At 44.2% G+C, this 22,411-nt stretch overlaps 1 protein-coding gene across 4 annotated transcripts in view; it reads left to right on the plus strand.

Moving 5' to 3' along the window:
* Positions 1–21,890, plus strand: part of SH3RF2 (SH3 domain containing ring finger 2) — a 147,879-nt gene extending 125,989 nt beyond the window's left edge. For 3 of the 4 annotated variants that reach the window (XM_064366471.1, XM_064366472.1, XM_064366474.1), the window contains 2 exons: positions 142–500; positions 2,995–3,864. In XM_064366471.1, coding sequence (XP_064222541.1) covers positions 142–500; positions 2,995–3,270 — 635 coding nt within the window. In that variant the 3' untranslated portion in view covers positions 3,271–3,864. Of the gene's footprint in view, positions 1–141; positions 501–2,994; positions 3,865–18,487 lie in introns of those variants that run through there. The other variant, XM_064366473.1, reaches the window with a different exon arrangement.
* Positions 21,891–22,411: the final 521 nt, after the last annotated feature.

Consider the following 22,411-nt stretch of genomic DNA (forward strand, 5'->3'; position numbering starts at 1 on the left):
GACCCCAAGAGAATGTGAATGCAGTCAGATTAGGAAAGCACTTGTCTATTCTGGGATACCAGGATGCACTGCTTACCCAGCCCCACCCAACCTACTGCCAGCCGCCCCTGCTGCTGACCTCTCTGTCCTATAATTCCCCAGATGGATCCCTGCAGAGACCCGTCCAGTCCGGGATCCCCACTCTTGTGGTAGGCTCCCTCAGACGCAGCCCCACCATGGTCGTTCGGCCTCAGCATTTCCAATTCTACCAGCCACAGGGGGTCCCCTCCTCCCCTTCGGCCGTGGTGGTAGAGATGGGGCCCAAGCCTGCCCCCACGGGGGAGCCCGCCCTCACGTGCATCAGCAGGGGCAGCGAGGCCCGGATCCACTCGGCAGCCAGCTCCCTCATCATGGAAGGCAACGAACTCCCCGTCAAGAGTGAGCCTCTGCCAAAACCACCTGCATCTGCCCCACCATCCATCCTGGTGAAACCAGAAAACTCAAGAAATGGCATCGAAAAGGTAGGATCAGAGTGACATTGGGGGCCTGACTCTTTCTATCCTCCGCTTTGCACAGTGTCTCAGCTCTGAGATTTTAGTGTTGGTGGACAAGGAACCAAAATTGCAGCCTCAAAAGAATCCTCACACACAACACTCCTCCTCCCCAGCTCCCCACCGTGCCATGACCAACATCCCTACATCATTCACACCCTCCCTACGTGTGTTACTGAGTCTCCTTTATGTTTCCTGAATATTTTATACATCTTTTGAGGTCCAAAAGCGGCTTGTAACAAAGCATGACTTTGGCATTAGACAAATCTTGTTTTGAATTCCAGCTCTGCTGTTTGCTAGCTGGGTGACTTTCGTCAAAATACTTCACCCTTCTGAAACACTTATTTTGCATAATCTGTAAAATGGAGGTAGAATGACTAATGGCCACACAGTATTGGAGTAGAGATTAAATGAGATATGTGAAGTGCTTACATAGGGTTTGACACATAATTATGCATTGTATAAAAGAGGCAACTGGCTGGGTGCAGTGGCTCACGCCTGTAATCCCAGCACTGTGGGAGGCTGAGGTGGGCCGATCACCTGAGGTCAGGAGTTCAAGACCAACCTGACCAACATGAAGAAGCCCGTCTCTACTAAAAATACAAAATTAGCCATACATGGTGGCAGGCGCCTGTAATCCCAGCTACTCAGAAGGCTGAGGCAGGAGAATCACTTGAACTCAGGAGGTGGAGATTGCAGTGAGCCGAGATTGCACCATTGCACTCCAGCCTGGGCAACAAGAGTGAAACTCTGTCTCAAAAAAAAAACAAAAAAAAAGAGTCAACTGAGACACAGGATAATGTAAGTGACATCGAGGTCAGACTGAATGATAATGACTCCAACTAACTTATTGTGACCTCCGTGGCAGAGGTCAGATCTGTTAACTTCTAGTCCAGGACTTTTCCCACTAGAAGCATAAGAGTTTGTAAAAGATTTACGTTCTTCATAATATCTTTGAAGCAGAAGGGATGGCGGGAAGAGAAGACAGTAAGAAAGTTAGGTGATGCTTATTGCTGTCTTTTAACTTATGGAACATCACCATCATCACGTCATCACCATCACTACCTCCAGCTCCACCGCCATCGGTGTCATTCCACCATCATCATCCATTCCCCTCAGAATGGAAAGAGGATGCAATTCCCCCTGTTGGTTAAGCAGTTACTGAGTACTAACAAGCTGGCAGGCACTGTACTGAGCGCTTCATGTGCCCCCTCTATTTAATCCTGACAACAGCCCTCTCAAATAGGCATTACTTTCATCCTCATTTTAAAATTAGAAAATGGCAGCTCAGGGAGTTCAAGAAGATTGAATTCCCTGAAATACCTAAGACCACACAGTTGACACATATATGTGGAGTAGAATCCAGATCTGATACAAAACTCATGCTCTTAATACTAAGCTATAAGCTCATAGGGAAAGGCATTGGAAAAAGCATTGACAGATATAAATGTTGGGAGTTCTTGTTCTGAATTACAGAAATAATTCAAAGTTTTCTAGGCCCCAGTTGCCCATTACTCCAAGCTTTTAGATACAACCATATGCATTTCATAAATGCCCAGACCTTGGCTAGAAATGATGAGGGTCAGAAAGTATGAAGAAACTCGGATCTTAGTGAGGGCACTAGGATTGAATTGCATGGAAAAAAAAAAGACATCATTCCTGAGCAGTAGCTAAGATAGAGACTGGCCAAAGCAAATACTATACCTATAGGTACCTGACAGATATATAACAGGTGAGACAAGGTGAAAGGAAAGAGGGAGGGGGGCATTGGCATAAACTGGAGACCTTGTGTCTCATATAAAAGGGGCCCTGCTTCTCAGGTCCGACCAGCTGTTGTCAGAATAAGGCATAGGCCCAGTGTGCCAGAACTTTAATTTTTTTTGGTGGGGGGAGGAGACATATGAAATTCTGATTTCTATATGCAATCTCCCAATTTTTATGTGTTGGCAAGTCGATCAAACCCTCAAACATTCCGCCGGCTAAATTTAGCCAGCAGGTGTCCAGTTTGCAAACTATGCTCTAAGGACTTCTAGGGTCATATGGAAATCTCTATCAGGAGAGAGGCCTCAAACAAAAGGAGAGCCTTGAGATTAGCCTTAATAGTAGATAGAGAGGAGAGAGGCAAGGTAAATTTCTTTTATCTTCCAGAAGAGATGTACCCTCTTGCCTCAGGCTGTTTTCATAGGCAGTGGCCTACCCTATTTCTCCCAGATAAGTCCTAATCCTTTTGTGGTTCTCTAATGCCTCTGGAAGACTTCCCTGGCTTCTCCACTTCCAGCGGGAGTTAGAGGGTCCTCTGCACTCTCAGCATCTTGTACTTCCCCCATCATAGCACTTGACACTCACGGTAGGCACTGATATTTGCAGAGTAAACACATAAATGAGGCATTTCAAGTGGGGACAAGCATAGGAAATCTGACATCTCCCACTCACCCGTGTCCATTTCCTCTCCTTTCTCTTGCAGCAAGTCAAAACCGTGAGATTTCAGAATTACAGCCCTCCTCCCACCAAACATTATACCTCCCATCCCACCTCTGGAAAGCCTGAACAGCCAGCCACCTTCAAGGCATCCCAGCCTGAAGCAGCCTCTGTGGGCCCAGAGATGACCGTCCTATTTGCCCACCGAAGCGGCTGCCACTCCGGACAACAGACAGACCTCCGGAGGAAGTCAGCTCCTGGCAAGGCCGCAACCCTGGTGTCCACTTCCTCAGCCATGCAGACCGTGTTTCCCAGCAAATGAACCTACGGGTGGCTTTTCCTAGACCCCAAAGAGGTGAATTACATTTAAATACAATCTGCGTCCACTGAGGGCATCCTACCATTCTTTGGGGACTTGAGCATGGGTCCCTGTTCTTTCTATTTTACCTCCAGGAAAGGAAAGGTGGGAGCAGGAATTCCTGCCCTGGGTGGGAGGATAGAGTGGGTGACCTTCCAAACATACAAACATAATGATTTGATGCCGCAGAGCTCTCCTACTCAGACCAAGGAGTGAAAAATTGTTGTGCCCACTTTATGCCCCAGCATGGAGTACGCCTCTTGTCATTCCCGTGTTACTGTGTAGAATTTCTGTGGTGTCCTAAAGGGGGCTGCCGCAGGAGTGTGACAATGGTGGGATTGTTGGCATTGCTTCTTTGACCTTGCAGTATCCTCAACAAGCATCAGAACAGCTTCTCCCGTCATCTGGGGCCTCTACACTGACCACTAGTAGCTGCCATATCTTTTTCCCTCTGTACAGTCATGATCCTGGCTGCAAAAGGAGAATTTCCGCGAGGGGTGTGAGGTGGATACTTTGAACATTTTCAGAACGCAATAAAACTAGGAGTCAGCTTCCTGAGTATCCTCTACTTAAGAAGGTCAGAAAGATCTCTGAGTACCAAATATCAAAAGATTATCATACTTTAAGCTTCTCGGTCCTTTTTTCCCACATGTAATCTTATGTGATAGGTAAGAAGAAAGCATATGGCTGTGGACAGGGCCATGTATGGTATTATGGACAATTAATCCTGGCTCTATAGTCAGACTTCTAGAAAACACAGCATGCTTGCAAACAATTCTATATGGGGATAGGGTTTAGACATATAGTCTGACTTCAAGAAAGCGCAACGTGGGCCAGTCATGGTGGCTCACACCTGTCATCCTAACACTTTGGGAAGCCGAGGCGGGCAGATCACTTGAGGTCAGGAGTCTGAGAGCAGCCTGGCCAACATGATGAAACCCCATCTCTACTAAAAACACAAAAATTAGCCAAGCATGATAGCATGTGCCTGTAATACCACCTACTCGGGAGGCTGAGACACAAGAATAGCTTGAACCTGGGAGGCGGAGGTTGCAGTGAGCTGAGATCGCACCACTGCACACCAGCCAGGGCGACAGAGCAAGACTCTAAAAAAAGAAAAAAAGCACAACGTGCTTAAAAGCAACCTTATGTGGGGTGGGTTTAGCTATATATTTGGATGTGTATTGTCCTGACTTCCCCTGGTTTCTTCTCACTTGGGGCAAATGAGCTGTTTCACCCATAAGGCAACAACATCGTGGGACTATGGTAGCCCGAGGCTGGGGTGGGGGAGCTTCCTAGGGGAAAGCTGCTATAAAAGGGGAAGAACAAAGAAAACTGGAGGAGAAAAGAGGGTAAAGGAGAAGGAGAAAGTAGGAGGGCAAAGAAAATATGGAGGAAAGAAGGTGGGTGTGAGAGTAAGAGTGAAAGAGAATTGAGAGAAGCCACGCAGAAGAGGCTAAAGGAGACAAGGGGTGGGCAACCTTACATTCCCGACAGGGTGGGGGAAGAAGGACGGAGCCTGCGATGAAGAATGGGGCACAGCTAGGTGACCCCACTAAGATGGAACTGACGTGAGCAGGACCAGCCAGGCAGAGCCTTGTAATCAGGGTAGAGGAGGCATCCCAGGAAGCCAAGGCAATGCTGTGAAACAACCATTAATTCTCATTAAACTTAATTGTTGTGATTTAACATTTATTGCGTGCCCATCAATGTGGGCACTTTAACGCATAAATAACATTTGCTGCTAAGGCTGGGTGCCATAAAAAAAAAGAAAGAAAAAGAAAAGGCAGGTCTACTTAGACCTTTCCCCTAGATAGTTCTTGAAGGTCCTGGGATTCAAAACACGTATCTTTTACATACCCACTCACGCACTCAGCAAACCGAATTGTCCACATTTTCCAGACCTTAATAAAACCAAAACAAACCATACTCCTCTCATAAAATACTGCCATTGTATCAGACCTTAGGGGCCAGTAGAGCCAACATGATAGCACGTTGTTCTAGCAATCTCAATCACGTTTGGGTCCATATCTCACAAACTTTGGGTCAATGTCTCATGTCTGTGGACCCAAACAAACGTGAGATATTGACCCATTAGTTCCACAAAATCAACATGCCCAAATCCATGCCTCATTGAATGAAATATAATAATCCATTTGGAGAAATGAGATAAAGTCACAAGGACAGGGAGGCATTGTGTGATTTGTCAAAATGTAAATACCTATACCTCATCTTCACCCAAAAAGCACTCTCAATGGGTTTAGCAATGTTTAGCAGTCTACTCTATACCCAGACTGGCAGAGATATGGCATGACTGGCCCACCAAATATTTAGTCTGTTCCTCAGTAGCAATGCACCCAGTTAATTTTTAAGTTTTTTTGGCTAATGAGCAAGGTGTTTAGATGTAATGGAGATGTCCATGCCTTCCAAATGAAATGGAATATTCCTCCCACCATCTATTACCTCTATGGGATAACCCCTCTGAGAGATGCAAACAACTCCAAGCCTTGCCACCTCCACTCCATCCAGCCTCTTCATCCATGCACAGCATCAAACTCACCCTCTCCCAAAGCAAATTCCATCTTTGTGGAGTTTTAAGAGGGCATGAAAGGGGCAGAGGATGTTATTTCCAAGTAAAAGTTGGCTTCACTGGCAGCTTTAACTCATTCATTCCACCAATATGCTTTGTAAATTTATTGTTACACTCTTTGTAGAGACAGAGTCTTAGTATGTTGCCCATGCTGGACTCAAACTCCTGGGCTTGGTCTTCTCATGCCTTGGCCTCCCAAAGTACTGGGATTACAGACATGAGCTGTCATACCCAACCGCAACATGTTCTTAACATTTACTGTGTGCTAAGCACAGCAATGAAGATGATAACACATTCTCTCATGTAATTTCCACCATATCCCTATAAGGCAGATAGATTGTCCCCATTTCAGAGCCAAAGAGACTGAAGCTTGAAGGTTAACCACAGACAAGGACGCAGTTTCAAACTATCTGACTTCAGAGCCCAACTTGGGATTTGCTGCATGAACCAAAAACCCATCCTTGACTTCAGGATGCTGACTCTGGACTGCCAGGAGGCAGCACAGGGCATTTTTGGTTGCAAACACAAAAGAGCCCAGAAGGCTCTGCTGTGCACACAGTTCAGGTCTTCATTTACCACTTTCTGGCCATGGGATGTCAGGCAAGTTACTTCATCTCTCAGAGCCTCGTTTTCTTACGTAGGAATAATACAGTGTAGTGCCGACCTCATTAGGCTATTATGAGGATTATCTGAGATAATGATACAACGTGACTTAAACAGTGCTGGCATCATGAACACCTGACAAATTTTAGACGGGATGTTTTTAAGCAAGCAGGCTACTGAAATTTCAGGTGAGAAATTCTAACACAAGGGCCTGCCCAGGACTGTGGTGCTAAAAGGAGACACACAGACTAGTCCTGGAAGACAGAACAGCATCTGAGTCCTGAGCACAAGAGCGAGTCAGGTACACAAAGTGGTGGGAAAAGGGTATTCCAAGCAAGAAAAGAGTCTCAGCATTTAGGTTTAACTGTAGCAGTGGAGCCAAATTATCTTATACTTAGAGGAATTCATTTCCGTGTGGAACGTTCCACAGATCCCAGGTAGAACCCTAGCCCCTCAAGTCTGAAGGTGAAAATTCCATCCCATGAGAGCACCACCACTCAGCTAAGGTTCGGACAGTCCCTAGGAAGAGTGCCTCTTTGCCCTGCGGTCAGACTCTGGCATTTCAGTGCTATGAAAGGTGCTAAGGGTAGGATTTGATTGGGGGAAAATAGGAGACATCTGAGCAGGGATGACGGGTCATGCCCAGCTGGGGACGTACTCTGAGGACCATATCTGAAGAAATGGTTTCATTAAGCAGCATCAAGATCCTCACTTGGGACTTGCCTCCTTTCCTTTGTGTGTGGAACCCACTCCGCCTCCTCCACCCTTCTGTCCCACAGACAGGGATTTCAGAGCAGGAAGAGTTTAAAGGAGAGCACCCACCTGTGTCTTGAAGAGATGCAGGACTGACTCAAAACGTGGCTCAGCGACCTCTAGTATGTCTTGAGAAGTCAGGGAGTCTGTCCACACCAGGCCTGCCTTCCTCGGCAGCAGCAATCCAGGGGGCTAGGTCAGGGTCCAGGTGGCTTCAAATAAATGAACGTTCATACTTCAATGTGCTGCGCCCCAGCAGCCTGCTTCACTCACCCACGTGACCTGCCCCTGAATTGGGCATATTCCCCCAAGAGACTGTACAGGACTCTTATCTCTCAAGTCCTCATAAACCCCTGGAAAGTTGCAGAATCCTTAGAAATCAGCTGATCCAAGAAACTCAGATCTCAGGAGTGTAGTAAGCCTGGCCTGGGCCGTAGAGAGTCTCACTCAGCAGTTTGGAAGTGGGCTCTGAGTGTCTGTTGTTTTTAACAATCTCCCCAAGTGAATCTGATTCTCATAAAATGTGAGGCTCCAATCCACCTTTCTCAGAGCCAACATTCAGCCCTGACATCCAGCAGGAGTGTGGCCACACTGGTTGATGGAATGTTGAAAGACGTTTGTACTGATAGGTGAATACTGGGTGCTCTGAGCTCCCCAAGGCCTCCTCACACCCACATCCTGGGCCTTCCGCCAGGTCCTCCCCATCACTCTCCCATTCAGCACCTAAAGGCTCAGGCCAGGTGCAGCTAAGACCTCCGGCCATAAAGACTTTCTCCATTCCAGCTGGCCAGTGCTTATGCCATCCTGCTTGCTAAATATCTTAACTGTGACCCTAGAGTACAGCATAGGACCCAGAGAGGGCATGCAGAAGCCAAGAGCACTTCTAACAAGCCCAGCACTCCTCTCAGCCCACTCCTGACCACTGTCCAGCCCTTGACAATCACCTTCACCTGGGCCTGGGCCTAGGAAAGGAGCTGACTGGGAGAGAGGGCAGCTCCATGCTTGCTGGTCTTTCTCAGCTAACACCTTCAAAGGTTTTAGCAATGCCTATGAGCTTCCCAGCTCCTCTGGCATTGGTTCGGCAGGTATGGAAGTTACCTGTTTCCATGAGAGGAGCAAGCATCCATCCTCATCCTCTCACCCACCTCTGACCACACAGGCAGCCACGTATCTTCTGGACTCCCTTCCTGGGAAGTGAACAGCTGTGGCAGGCAGAACAGCAAAGTCCTATCAAGTCTCTCCAGCTGGGACCAAGTGCTTAGCAAGCTGGCACGAGGCAGTGCTGGGCCAGCAGCTGCTGCCACTGATGCTTCTCTTGTTCAGATCTTGAGAGAAAAGACCTCCCAGTTCTCCCTTTGGCTAAGAGAAGATAGTGCTAGCACTTGCAGCAACCTCTCAGGTGACCGTGAAAGACAGTCACTTAGGGAATGTGTTTGGCAGTCAGGACCAACCCAGAGACATTAACTCCAAAGATCCTTGCAGCAAATTGATGTCATGGAGAATAACTCATACAAGGACGCTTTGTTTGAAATAGAGCAATGTTAAATGATCAAGCAGACTGTTTTCCAGGCCTAGATTATGTCCGAGACCAAAGCAGAAACAAAGTGTTCCCAGGAGCCCCTCCGCCCACTGATCTACACTTTGACAAGGTGAAGGCAGCGAGGTGGGATCTGAGGTGTGCCATCAAGTCAAAGATGGTGGGGATGATGAGGAGATCATGGAGGAGGTTACAGATGCACCCATCCATCCATCCATTTATTCGCTCAATGGCAGTGATCCATCACCCACTCTGGACCAGGCTCTGTGAGAAGCAATGGAGATGCGGTGGTTAACAGGAGAGGTGAAAATAGATATAACCCTCATAGAGTGTTGTTTGTTTCTTATTAATTTTTCATGGATTTGGGGCCTACTTTCTGCTTTTCTCCCCTTTTATATTACATGTTTCATACATATGAAATACATGTCTATACACATATGTAATTATACAGGATCTTAAAAAATAACCATATACCTGCCACCCAGCTTTTTTAAAAACAGTAATTGTCGCTGCCAGGTGCGGTGGCTCATGCCTGTAATCCCAGCACTTTGGGAGGCTGAGGTGGGCGGATCACCTGAGGTCAGGAGTTCGAGACCAGCCTGACCAATATGGTGAAACCCCATCTTTAAAAACAATAAATAAATAAATAAAATAAAATAAAAAATAGTAATTGTCATTACCACTGAGGTCCACAGCATGCCTCTCCCAATTCCATTCCTTTCTTCCCCTCCCCACAACTTCCCTCACAACCACCACCCTGCATTCTGGACTTATCTTTCCCATGTAATTCTCCCACACATAGACCATATGGAATTTTTAGTGCAACTCACAGAGATATTTGGTAAACACTACTCAAAGCAAATATTGCAACCTAAGGCCATAGATATTCTGCCTCAAGAGTCGAGCTCCCATCTGGCTTCTGTCCCTGAGATTCTAAGGCTTTGATTCATTGCTGGGAACTGATTTTGGTACACCAACATGTCTGGTTTTAAGAATTTCTAGTTTGGAGGAATTTTGACAATTTTTCCAACTACACCTCTTTTGGGAGACCTTGTTGCTTCTGAACGAGGAAATACGGGTTGCGGCCAAGCCCAGATCGCTTGAGGGCTTTTAAGCAATTTGGGGGCCTTTAAAGGATCTCTCCTCTGGGCCTTGCCTGGCACCTCAAGGTAGCCAATCATAGAAACCAAAAGCAGCTCCTCGGAATCTGAAACTGAAATGAGATCTTGCTGCTGCTGCTGCTACTGTTAATCTTTTAATAAATTATCATAAGAACCTTGTGAGGTATGCAGGGAAATGCTTGTTTATTTTTGGTTGGTTGGCTGGTTGGTTTTTTGAGACAGGGTCTCACTCCTGTCGCCCAGTCTGGAATGCAGTGGCACAGTCTCAGCTCACTGCACCCTTAACACCCTGGCTCAAGTGATTCACCCATTTCACACCCCCTGCCTCCAGTAGCTGGGACTATAGGCGTGTGCCACCACATCTGGCTAATTTTTGTATTTTTTGTAGAGATGGGGTTTTGCTATGTTACCCAGGCTGGTCTCAAACTCCTGGGCTCAAGTGATCCACCTGTCTCAGCCTCCCAAAGTGCTGGGATTACAGGTGTGAGCCACTGCGCCTGGCCTGGGGAAATGCTATTTTTGTCTTCAGACTACAGATCAGAAAACTGAGACTCAGAATGTTTCAATTCCTTGCTTTAAATCACAAAGCTAGTTTGAGGTGTAATGGAAACTGAAAAAAAAAGAAGTAAAACTAAAAAGCATCTCTGACTCCTCATCCAGCAATAATTGCCATCATTTATCAGGTGCCTACTATATGCCAAGCGCTTTACATGCTACATGCATTGTGTTATTTAATTCTACCCAACCCTGTGACATAAGTACTGCTATTATCCCATTTTAAAGATTAGAATTGAGGTTCAGGGGTCAAATGACCTGCACAAGGCAACAAGGACTAGAACCCAGGACTCTAATCCAAAACCTTAATCCCTTTTCTTCAATGGCAACTATCAAGATGGGTGAGATTGGAGAGCACGGACAAATGAGATGTGCAGCTGAGTTCGATAGGATGGGGAAGGAGATGGAGGAGGCTTTATCTCAGAGGGTCAAGCCCTCCTAGAGAAAAACTAAGAGGTAAGGTCTTGCTGTCCAACAAGTAGGGGTGGGAAGTAAGATACCTGAGAGTTTTATGCACAGAAAAATCCAGAAAGCATATCTACCCCTGCTGCAAGAGTTGCCAGACACAGCCAAGCCACTTGAAAAAGAACTGAAGCTTGCAGTGTGGTTCTGGATCATTGACGTCAAAACGAAATGATCATTTTGCATTCCCCAGGTTGCTCTCTCTTTGTGAGGTTATTTCTGGTTTTGCCTGTCCTCACTCTAAATGATACAGAGCAGAGTCCAACGAGAAGAGGGATATGATCTCCAAAATGACCTCCACTTCTGTCTCCTCTGTAGGAACAAAAGGGCTCAGAGAGCTAACATCTTCTTCCAGTGTTCCTTGCTAGTGTTTATCCAAAGTTCAAATGCAATTACTTTTGGGGGTAGATACACACCCACAGATGCAAGCTAATTAGGTAAATGGGGTCACTGCTGGATAAACAAGAGCTGCAGCCTGATAAGGACTAAAAGGATGCCAGCCAAGACCTAGGGAGAAAGGCAAAAGATATCTGAGTGGCTGTTTTGTGCATTGTGTGCGTTCTGTGTTAATGCTCTTGGAATCAGTGCTAGCATGACCGACCAACTTGATGAGAGCCATTTTCGATGTCAGAGTTTCAGTGCTGTAGGTCACACATGTCCTGGAGGCCAGCACTGTCCTAATGACCTTCCCTGACCATCCAAGAGGATTGAGAAGGCTATTGGCATTCAGGAGACCCTCACAAATAAACAGGAAGCAAGCTTGAATCAAAATGTAGAGAGGCAGCTAAAACAGGCCTGGAGGACCAAAGAGGAATTCAAACAAATAGTGCCTTCAAAATGTCGTATCCGGATTCCTGCTGGCCCCACCGCCACCTCCCCAATTCCGTAGGAGACGTTTTATGTCTCTGTCAAGGAGAGAGAGGACTGCATTGCACAAATAGGACGTGTCAGTTACAGCTAGAGAGAGATAGCACTAGCTTCCATGACGAGGAACAGAACAGTCAAACAGTCAGAAGGGGTGATACTATTTTGAAGGGAAGGCTAATTTTAGATATCAGAACCACATTTCTAAATATTCTGTCTGCACATTCTATTTATAAGCTGAATTCTTTTTTTAAGCTTAAGTTGTTTTAGATGTTGGCAAGTTTTGGAGCTTAGGACTTCTTTGCTACCGGGGCCTCCAACAGAGAACTAAAAGCATCAGTCAAGGACCAGCTATGTTCCCACTCCACTAGAACGTTACAAGATCAGGAGAAGTAATTAATATAATAGCTGGAATGATGAGATTTGGAACCGGATCACCTGGGGCTTTGTCACAGCTTTGTTACTTACGAGCTATGTTTCCTTTGGCAAATAACTAAAGAAACTTGGAAAAGTTACACCTCCCTAGACCTCAGTTTTCTCATTTGTAAAGTTAGGATCAGACTGTATACTTCCTAGTAGAGTTCTCGAAGGATTAAACAAGTTCAGCATGTCCAGCTCTGAGTATGGTATTGGGTACATAGAAATGTTCAATAAATGGTAGCTATTACCATTTATTTGATGTAGAGGCACAATTCAAAACAGAGTACAATCCAGGCTCTATCAGACAGAAGTGAGAGGGAAGAACAATGAGAATGTTTTAGTTGTCAAGAGAGCTTTGTGGAGAAGAAAGATTTAGAAAAATGAGCAGCACAGAGAAGTGTGATGTGAAGAGGGAAGTGCCTGGACTCTGGAGTCATACATCCCTAGGTTCAAATCCTGACCCCACTTCTCAGCTACCTGACCTTGGAACAAGTTAACAAACCTCTCTGAGCCTTTCTTTACTTATCAGAAAAGTGGAAACAATAATCAGCACTTCATAGTGTGACTGGGAAAATCAAGCGAGACAAGAGGCAGATGTTGGTGTACAGAAGGGGCCCCAGAAGTGGTGGCTATTGAAGACATTAGCAGGCATGATGTAGGCTTGAAAGCAGCATGAGCAGGAAGAATGCTAAATGTGAGAACGGAGTCTCTTACTAGCTGCCATTCATTAGATGTGGACTAAGTGCCAGGTACCTAGTGAATCCCTTAGAGGGTTTGTTACAGGGTTGCTAAGAGTCCAGTGGAGTCAGATGACCTGGATTAAATACAGGCCCCGTGTTTCCTTGCTGTGTCACCATGGGCAAATCATTTAACTTTTCCAACCTGTAGTTCCCTCCCTTGTAAAATGTGGGTATTAATTGTGCTTTCCTCGAGTGGTTTGGTGGGGATTAAGTGAGACAAGTAGCACAGTGCCCAGCACAAGAAAATACTGTAATGTTAGCTACCAACATCATGATTTACATTCATTTTCTCATTTAATCTTCACAACCCCCACCCCCCGTGAGTTGTGTTATTGTTCCCTATGTATAGATCAAACAACTGAAGCTCAGAGGATAAATCATTTGTCCAAGGCAACCATTAGCAGATGGTGGGGCCAGCTCTGAAGGATAAGAAATCTCAGCTTCGTTGTCTGACCTTTCAGATAAGCTGGTCAGTGGTGCCAGGGTTGGGGCAATATGACAATCATTTTTAAATGCATTTTATGCCATAATTCTCATCAGTCTTTGCTCTTCTGGTTGTCCCCACCACCTCACCACCTCATCTGCTGAAGGTTTCAGATTCAGGACTGTGAGTAACGCAGAATGCAGCCAGCAAGCACATCGGTGTTGCCCCTCTGGGTGCTTGCAGCTTCCCAAGGGTGACACGGTTTATGAAATGTCCATTCTGATTTGCAAATAGGTCTGACACGGACATGCTTCCAGCTAGCTGGTGATTTCAATAACAACCCCTCCTCCTTGGTGCCAATTAACAGAAATTAAATGTCCCTGGCATGTAATTCAGAAAATGCATGTACTGATTAAACCCCCCACTGGGCATCCATTACGACCTATGGGCTCCAGCCAAGTGCTACTCTCACTCCATCTCCATTTAAAGTCACAGAATGTTTTCTTCTTGGGGAAAAAATAAATGTCACTTCATTCATTTATTCATTTTTCATTCAGTGGATATCAACTGAGCATCTACTACATGCTACGTGCCCGGTGTTGTTCCTTACAGTTGGGATACAGCAGCGAACAACACAGATAAGGTTCCTACCTGCAGGAAGGCGGGGAGTAAATGGTGGACAAGCAGGATAATTTCTACATTTCAGATGTTATGAAAGGAACAAAGTGATGGGACAGAGAATGGCTGAGGGGCATGAGCTATATTACGTAGGGTGGCCAGGGAAGGTTCTCCAAAGGGATGACATTGGAGTTGAGATCTGAAGACTGAGAAGGAACCAGACACGCAGCGTAGTGGGAAGAGCAGGAACAAGCTCAACCCATCCAGGAAACTCTCCATGGGATAGGTTCCATTAACACTCTTTTATTTGTCAAGTATTTTTGATTACACAGTAAGTATTTGTTGAATGAACAATTGGAGAATAAATGATCACCTTTTTTCCGACAAGAAGGAACCATCATAAGAAGGATGAACGTAGGGAAGACGTCACTGGAGTTATTGCAGGCAGAGAGGCAAATTACTTCCCTTTTCTCCACCCTATTCCCCGTCTCTAAAACAAGGGACTTGGCTTAGGCACTTGTTTTCCAGGGCTGTGAGATCTTAAGCACTCACCTTTCAGAGGAACTGTCCCTCGCAGTTATTTAAAGCAGTGACTATGCAGCAAACAAAAAGCAAATGGTCATCTTTAAAAAAAAAAAACAAAAGCCAAAATGGCTGTTTGGAATTGTATACACAAGACATGAAACATCATTTCCTTTGTTGTCATTAGGGTGTACTTACTGAATTTCTGCACCCACTTATTCAGAAACTATTACTAGTTGTGAGTCTCTTCTCTTCCTCCCTTCAGCCCTCTTCCCTTTCTCTCTCTCTCTGTTTCTCTCTCCCTCTCAATCCCCCAAGCTGTCTCTGGCACAGGATTTCAGAGCCCAGGCTATAGAATTGGAACACCTAAGTTGTGCTAAATTGTGTCTTGCTATGTGACTTTGGGCAAGTCACTTCACCTCTCTGAGTCTCAGTTTTCTTATCTATATAGAGGGAATAATAATAGAAGACATCTCACAACACCACACAAAATAAATATGAAGGTATTGTTATCTTCATTAGTATCCATTATTATCCTTTTATAGATAAGAATGTAAAGTTTAAAGAACTCAACTTAGGAAACTGAGACAGGTTTTTAGGGCAGAAGAAACTCTAGTAGCAAATGTGACAGCCACTGTTTAATGACCTGTTTCTACCTGTAGGATTTTCTATTCTTTGAGATAATTATGAAGCAGAATCACAAGAAATAGCCTTCAGGAGGTCTTTGAATCAATAATAATAATTTTGAGCCAACAGTTATAGAGCCCCTGCTATGTGTCACTGTTCTATGTGCTTTACTTATATCAAACATTGACTTATTTGAAACTCCCACAGCTACAATAAATACTACTACTACCCCCATGTTAAAGGGCTAGAGAGATTAAAAAACTTCCATGAGGTCACAAGGCTAGGAATTGTGGAGTTTGGAAATAAACCCAGGCAATCTGGTTCTGGTCTGTGGCTGTTAAATGCTTTCCACCTGATTTAAGGTTGAATGAAAGGCTGGGCACGGTGGCTCACACCTATAATCCTAGCACTTTGGGAGGCCAAGGTGGGTAGAACACCTGAAGTCAGGAATTGAAGACCAGCCTGACCAACATGGCAAAACCCCATCTCTACTGAAAATACAAAAATTAGCTGGGTATGGTGGCACGAACCTATAATCCCAGCTACCTGGGAAGCTGAGGCCGGAGAATCGCTTGAACCCGGGAGTTGGAGGTTGCAGTGAACTGAGATCGTGCCACTGTACTCCAGCCTTGGGGATAAGAACAAAACTCCATCTCAAAAACAACAACAACAACAACAAAAAAGTTTGGACGGAAAAGCTATCTCCAGACATTGGGGGGTTTTGGTGATGTCTTTTTGTTTTTACTTCAAATAGACTTGTCTTCTGGAGTGCTCAGTAAATAAAGAATTGTTGCCTGCCTAATCTCAAAACCCCTGGCCTGCAGACACAGTGCTAATAAGGGCTGCTACTTCTTACTGCACAGTGCCAGCCATAGGAAAAGTCACACCTCTTACCATTGATGGGATTTTTCTGGGTGCCTATTAAAATGTCAGTTGATCTTAGAGTTGAAGTTCTTTCTGCATCATTTAGCACAACCTGGAAGGTCAGATTAATGTGGCAGCCAGCTTTCCCTTGGCAGTTACTTTCTTATTACTTCCCTGCCCCTGCACTTGTTCTCAGAAATGTTACATCACAATAAAGGTAGTTAAAAAGAGCAAAGAAACCACTGCTACTCGCTTGGCATGCAGATGCTGTAATCTGGGAGAGACATTCTCACACCAAGACTGCTAATACAGATCAAAGCGGCCATCTCTGGGCCCATTGTGATATTAACAGGCCGAACCTTCTCCATAGGCAGATGCCCAGCATCAGCACTGGCACCAACCTACGCACAAGGAGGAGAGGCAGGGTATGTCTAAGGCAGGCCACCTTCCTTTTAAAATTGGTGAATAGCAAAATGAAACCCCTACCCACGTTCAGTGGTGTGTAGTGAAGACAGCATAATGCCAAATCCTGTGTAATTTATTGACATGGTGAGACACAGAATGTATCCTCGTAATCATGGAATGCCTGCTTCTCCTGCTGAATGTAAAGCAGCCACCTGGAGCCTCTGACAGCTCTTACTTGCTGTTGTGCTGAGTGGAGCACATTAGCTAATGAGGAAGTGCTGCATTGCATTTGCAGGCCCTGGGAGCTCAGGGCAGCTCCATTTTGAGCCCAGCTGTGATTGGCTGCTTGAAAGCTGAGCCTCCTCTGGTAACTTCAGTCTCTGGAGCCACAGATCTTAGTTCTGCCTTTGTAAGTGGGGGTTTAGGTAAGACTCCCCAAACTGATGTGATAAGACTTCCAAAAACGGCTTGTAAGATCTGACTGTTCCACACCACCCCCACAAAGAATGAGGCTGTGATCATTATTAAAGTTTCCCCAAAGCGAAAACTAGCCCATTACATCAGCATGAGTCCCTGGACAGAAAAGAAATCAGGGTATAGATGAAAGAAAATTGGACAGGAGATAGAAAATTATTGAATAAATTTCCCATCATCTTTTTAGCTTTCTCCTTTCCTCCTGCAGGATGATCAGTTTGGACTTTATTAGTACTCAGAAGGGCCAAGAGCCACGCAACAAAGTCATAAAGAGCAACCACCTGTTATGTGCAATCAAACCACCTGCCCTCGCCTCACAAGGGGCTGCCAGGGAGGTTTGGCTGCACTTTCCTCTGGAGCATCCTCAACCTAGGAAGAGAAAGGAAGCAAGAGATTGGCCAGGGAGGGGAGGATATTGATTACATGTGTGAGGATGATAAGAATGCAGGTTGAGTTTGGTCATCAAAATACAACATTTAAGGCCTCAGAGAAATTGTGGGGGCTCACGGATTTTAACTTTTTATTTGTGAAATAACTTCAGATTTCCATAAATGTTTGCTAAAATAGTGCAAAGAGTTCCTGTAAGGTCTTCCACTAGGTTCCCCAAAAGTTAAGATTTTACCAGGTTCATTTTTATTTTTTATTTTTTGGACCATTTGAGAGTAAGTTGGAGACTAAATGCTACTTATCCCTAAACATTTCAGTGTGTGTTTTTCAAAAATAAGGATATGCTTTTACATAACCATAATAAAATCAGGAAAATCAGAAAATCAGTGTTGATATAGTACTATTAACTAGTCTACAGGTCATATTCAATTGGCCTACTATTTTTTAATTGTCCCATTTTCCCTTACAGAAAAATTATTTCAAAAGTCTTTTCTAGAATCCCTTTCAGGACCACATCTTGCATGTAGTTGTCATATCTTTTTAGTTTAATGTGGAACAGTTCCTTGAGATTCGTTTTCTTTTATGGGCTTGGAATTGTGAATAGTACAAGACATTTATTTTATGGAATGTCTCTCAATCTGTATTTGTCTGCTTCTTTATTCATCATTAGATTCAGAGTTTAGAGCAGGAGTCGGGGGCTTGGCAGTAATGGATGATAACCTGTAAAATGAAATAGGAATCCCTGAGGCTATGCTAATATAAATAAATAAATGCAGGAGAAGAAAAAGCTCCCCCTTATAGTCAAGTGCCAACCTCTAAGTGTAAAAGAAATTACGGAATTTAAAAACAACCCATTTGGCAACCACTCAGTAATAATTGGTTCAGGCAATAACCATGAATGAATATTAAAACTAGCAGATGAAAGCTTGAGAAGTCTCAGAATGTCTTCTCACAAGATACTTATTAGTCACAGAAGGAAAAAAAATCACAACTTTACAGTAGACAATCACCTTAACCAAAACACCAAAGTTAGCATCGCCAGCAATGGGGAAACAGATACTGTGTACCTCCTGATATGATACACTGAGAAGAACACAGCGTCTCTTCTGTGAGAAGACAAATTTCTACCCAAAAGGTATAAGAATCCTGAAGAACTATAGTTCTTCCCAGCTGTATTTGCACATAACAGATTCTGAAATCCTTTTTACTTTACAGAGCCTGCCTTGGTCATCTTCCCAGGAGGAGCTCGTGACAACTGGGATGCAGAAGAGAGCAAACAATCTGCCGGGATGGAAACTGCTCAATGGAGAGTTTGTGGACTGCATGATATTCCTTGAACATCAGGGGTGGTACAGGGATACCAGTAGTCTGGCCTCCAAGACAGGAGAGTAATAGGAGGAAGCAAATCCATCTTCACCTGCAGTATCAATGGGTGGTGGGCCAGAATGGAGAAAAGCAAGTGAGTCATATGCTATTACAGGTTACACCAGACTCTCATCCCTCTGTTACTCACTGCTTTTGTCAAAGCCAAACTTTATCTTGCTAATTTCTCATAGCTTGGCACCTAACAAATGACAAGATGGGACATCCAATGCCTTCCAGTTTTGTGGTCTGGCCTGTCTCTCCGGATCAGATTTAGAGTGATGCAGCAGATGACTTAATATTCTCTTTGATGTTCAATCCGAAGAGGCCAATGCTTCAGCACAATGTCCACTAGCCATCACCCCCAGCCTGATTCCCCATCAAGCATCCTGCATCCCTCTGCCACATCTTTATTCTTTTCCAGTCTGTCTTTTCCCATGATACCTTCTGACCCAAAGGATTTCTAATAAAACATAGTGATCAAGGAAATAAAGACTTGGTACCTAAAGAGTCTCAGACAAGAAAAAAATCCATGATGTTATAAGAAAGATACCAAACTGCAATGCTTACAAAGAGGCTATTTCAAGTAGAAAGATATAAATATCACTTATAACCATGCATCCTTTTATGTTCATAAATAAATCATCATCAAGAACAAACCATTAGAAGACATTCTACTCCTCGTTTTAAAAAAAAAGATACTATAATCTAAAATACAACTTTAAAATTACCCGTGCTAACCTACAAGAGACATTGCTCACATAAGTGAAATTCATAAATACCCTGATGTTATTTGAACCATATATTTTCATCTTCTCCTCCTCTCTTAAGACATGAATAAGAATTTGATTTTTTAAAAGCACATGCTGCTCTGATTATCAAAGACAATAACACAAATGCAGCATCACTGAGATATGTCGCTTGTTTTTAAGTTCAGATCCTAATTTTGCATGGACACATCCTCAGTTTTTCATCCAGCCCTGCTTGTAAACAGGAGCCAGCACTGGCCAAACCATGAGCAAAGTAAGGATTGCATCTGAAGATTACAGAAATGTTTTCTTCTATGTGAAGGTGTCACATGCAGGGATTAAACTGGCAGCCATCTTTGAATGCGATGAATGATTTGAACTTCTTAGCCACACCCTTCTCTCTGTTAACCACAGGAAGAGGTGATAGTACACCATAAGAAGCACCAGGGTTCTGGCTTTATCTGCCAAGTGGTAGGTGAGAAGGGAAGAGATGTGATTGAGCACACTGGCTATTTACACCTTGTCTTCAAAGCCCTCTTAGTCACATTTCCATCTTCATGCATTGGCTTCTGCCTTACAATGGGGCAATAGGAAACCATCGCTCCTAATTTTTGCACTTGCTGTTTTTTAAGTTTCTGGAAACTTTCCATGATGCATAGTAGAAGGTTTCATAGGATTTAGCTCTTCCTTTGAACCTGCTTGGCCAATAAACTAAATATTTTCTAAAACACAAAATAAAGAATGTGATTTGTTTCCAGAAGCTTAGAAAAAGCTCCCACTTTCTTTTTTTTTTTTTTGTTCTTGAGACAGAGTCTTACTCTGGAGTGCAGTGGAGCAATCTCAGCTCACTGCTACCTCTATCTCCCAGGCTCAAGCAATTCTCCTGCCTCAGCCTCCTGAGTAGCTGGAACTACAGGTGTCCACCACCACAACTGGTTAATTTTTTTGTAGTTTTAATAGAGACAGTGTTTCACCATATTGGGCAAGCTGGTCTCGAACTGCTGACCTTGTGATCCACCCACCTCAGCCTCCCAAAGTGCTAGGATTACAGGGGTGAGAAACCACAGCCAGCCAAGCTCCCCACTTTCTAAAGTTTTCATCTCTGGACTCTTGGTGTCAGCATACAGATCCCAAATGATCAAGGATCAAAAAGCGCTGGGGGTGGCAGGGAGGAAGCAAGGATGGGCTTGAATGATCACAATGAGTCAATCAGAAATGTGCAGTAGAAGAGTTTGTTAATGATGTCGAGTTCCATCTCCCAGAATTATTGTTTCTTGTTACTACACTTTAGGTCAGACAGAAGGGGTGTTAAGAGTAAGGAGAAAATGGATAAAGAGAAAAATACACACCTCCATGAAAATATAAGCAGAAAAACTATAGACTCTTGTGTCTCTGCTTTTTTTTCTAAGTACAGTGTTTTAATAGACCAAAGAGAATCTTTATAAGTTAATACATATGTGAATAGTGTTTATAAAAGGGGTATAATATTAGTCATTATGGAATATTGTATAAATAAACCTTGCATATATGAAATATATAAATATATAAAAAATGATTGCTTAGGGCAGTGGACACTTAAGGACTTCCAAACCTTTCATATCTTCATCCCAAAAAATAGAGAGTTCCAGGGCTGTCAGCTTATTTCCTTCGTATATTCCACTGTAAAGCCAAGAGGTTTGGGGCTTGTTTGCTGGTTTTGTAATTTATAATGATCTGTATGGATTACTCTGAAATGTCTGTTGCATGTGTGTTGGTGTTCTTTACCCACATGGAGTCATCAGAGATTCCTTCCACACTTTGTATCCTGGAAAACCAAAAGGAATTTTCTAGTAAGAAGAAAAACATACAGAATATGTCTTCACTGTTGGGTAACTCTCAAATTTGTAGCCCTCCAGAGTTCTTGTAAAACTGTGCTAATGGGGTGTTTAATGTCAGGGTTATTGTCTCTCACTTCAATATCCAGTACTGATAATGTTTCTCCTGGGAGCACATATTTTTTTTCAAGTGCTTTTTTCCTGGACTTAACATGTTCTTCTAGAAGATATCAGAAGTCATGACCCTAAGCCACCTCCCATCAGGACCACTTTCTATCATCGGTTTTCAAAAAACTATCCACATGATCCACATGTTAATTCTGTTTTATGTTCTGTGATTCTGTGGTAGACTCAGTGCTTTTAGAGTCCAGAGCTTGACTTGGGTTCGTGGCCCTAATGAAGTGCTAAATTTGCTCTTTACCACCGAGACTGATCAGAAGAAGCAAAAGGGGAAAGGGGGCTCTCTTGCTGGAGAGGTCCACTCGCATCTTTTACATCAGACGAGAGGAGAACTGTGCCGGAAATCTGTGCATGAAACACCATCTGCTCTTCATGCAGGGAGGGTCAACCACGTGAACCTGTAGAGAGTACTCAAGTCTCCTTTGCTAAAACTGTGCATTGTTCCCAGCTGTAAGTGTATGAAGCCCAATACATCTTTTAGCATGAAACAATAAAAACATGTTTATTTTCACCTAATAAGGTGTTCCCAGGCCTGGATTTTTTTGTTTCAGTAGCTGCTTTGGAGAGGGCAGCACTTTGTCATAGATTAAATGTCAACAGTGAGCATTTGATTTCTCCCAAAGGGGTTTAGCTCCTGGCAGGTGCTCTGGACATCCAAAAGGGAGGGCTGGGAGAAGAGGAAATCTCTTTGTCGGTGGGAATTGCTTAGTTTCAGTGGAGGCAGGTGGAGGAGCGGGCAAGTAACACTTCCTTTTAATGCCGAGCAGACTGAATTCACCTCTGTGGAGCAAACTCTGGTTTGCACAACCCTGTGGGCCTACGAAGGCCTCGTGGCTGGACTCCTTCTCTGCCTGAGTAGTGCAAAGGCTAGGTGCACAGGCTCAAGTGCCCAATTTCCTGTGTTGCTGTGTTACCAGCTGTTTGGGCTTGGGCAAGTTACTTAACCTCTCTGTGGCTCAGATCCCTTTTCTAGAAAATTAAGATATAATAGCACCTTTCTGAGGGATGTTAAGGATAAATATCTTAAAACATGT

The sequence above is a fragment of the Aotus nancymaae genome, unplaced genomic scaffold (assembly GCF_030222135.1).
Source record: "Aotus nancymaae isolate 86718 unplaced genomic scaffold, 86718_ANA_hifiasm-v0.15.2.pri h1tg000064l_1, whole genome shotgun sequence".
Classification (NCBI taxonomy): Eukaryota; Metazoa; Chordata; class Mammalia; order Primates; family Aotidae; genus Aotus; species Aotus nancymaae.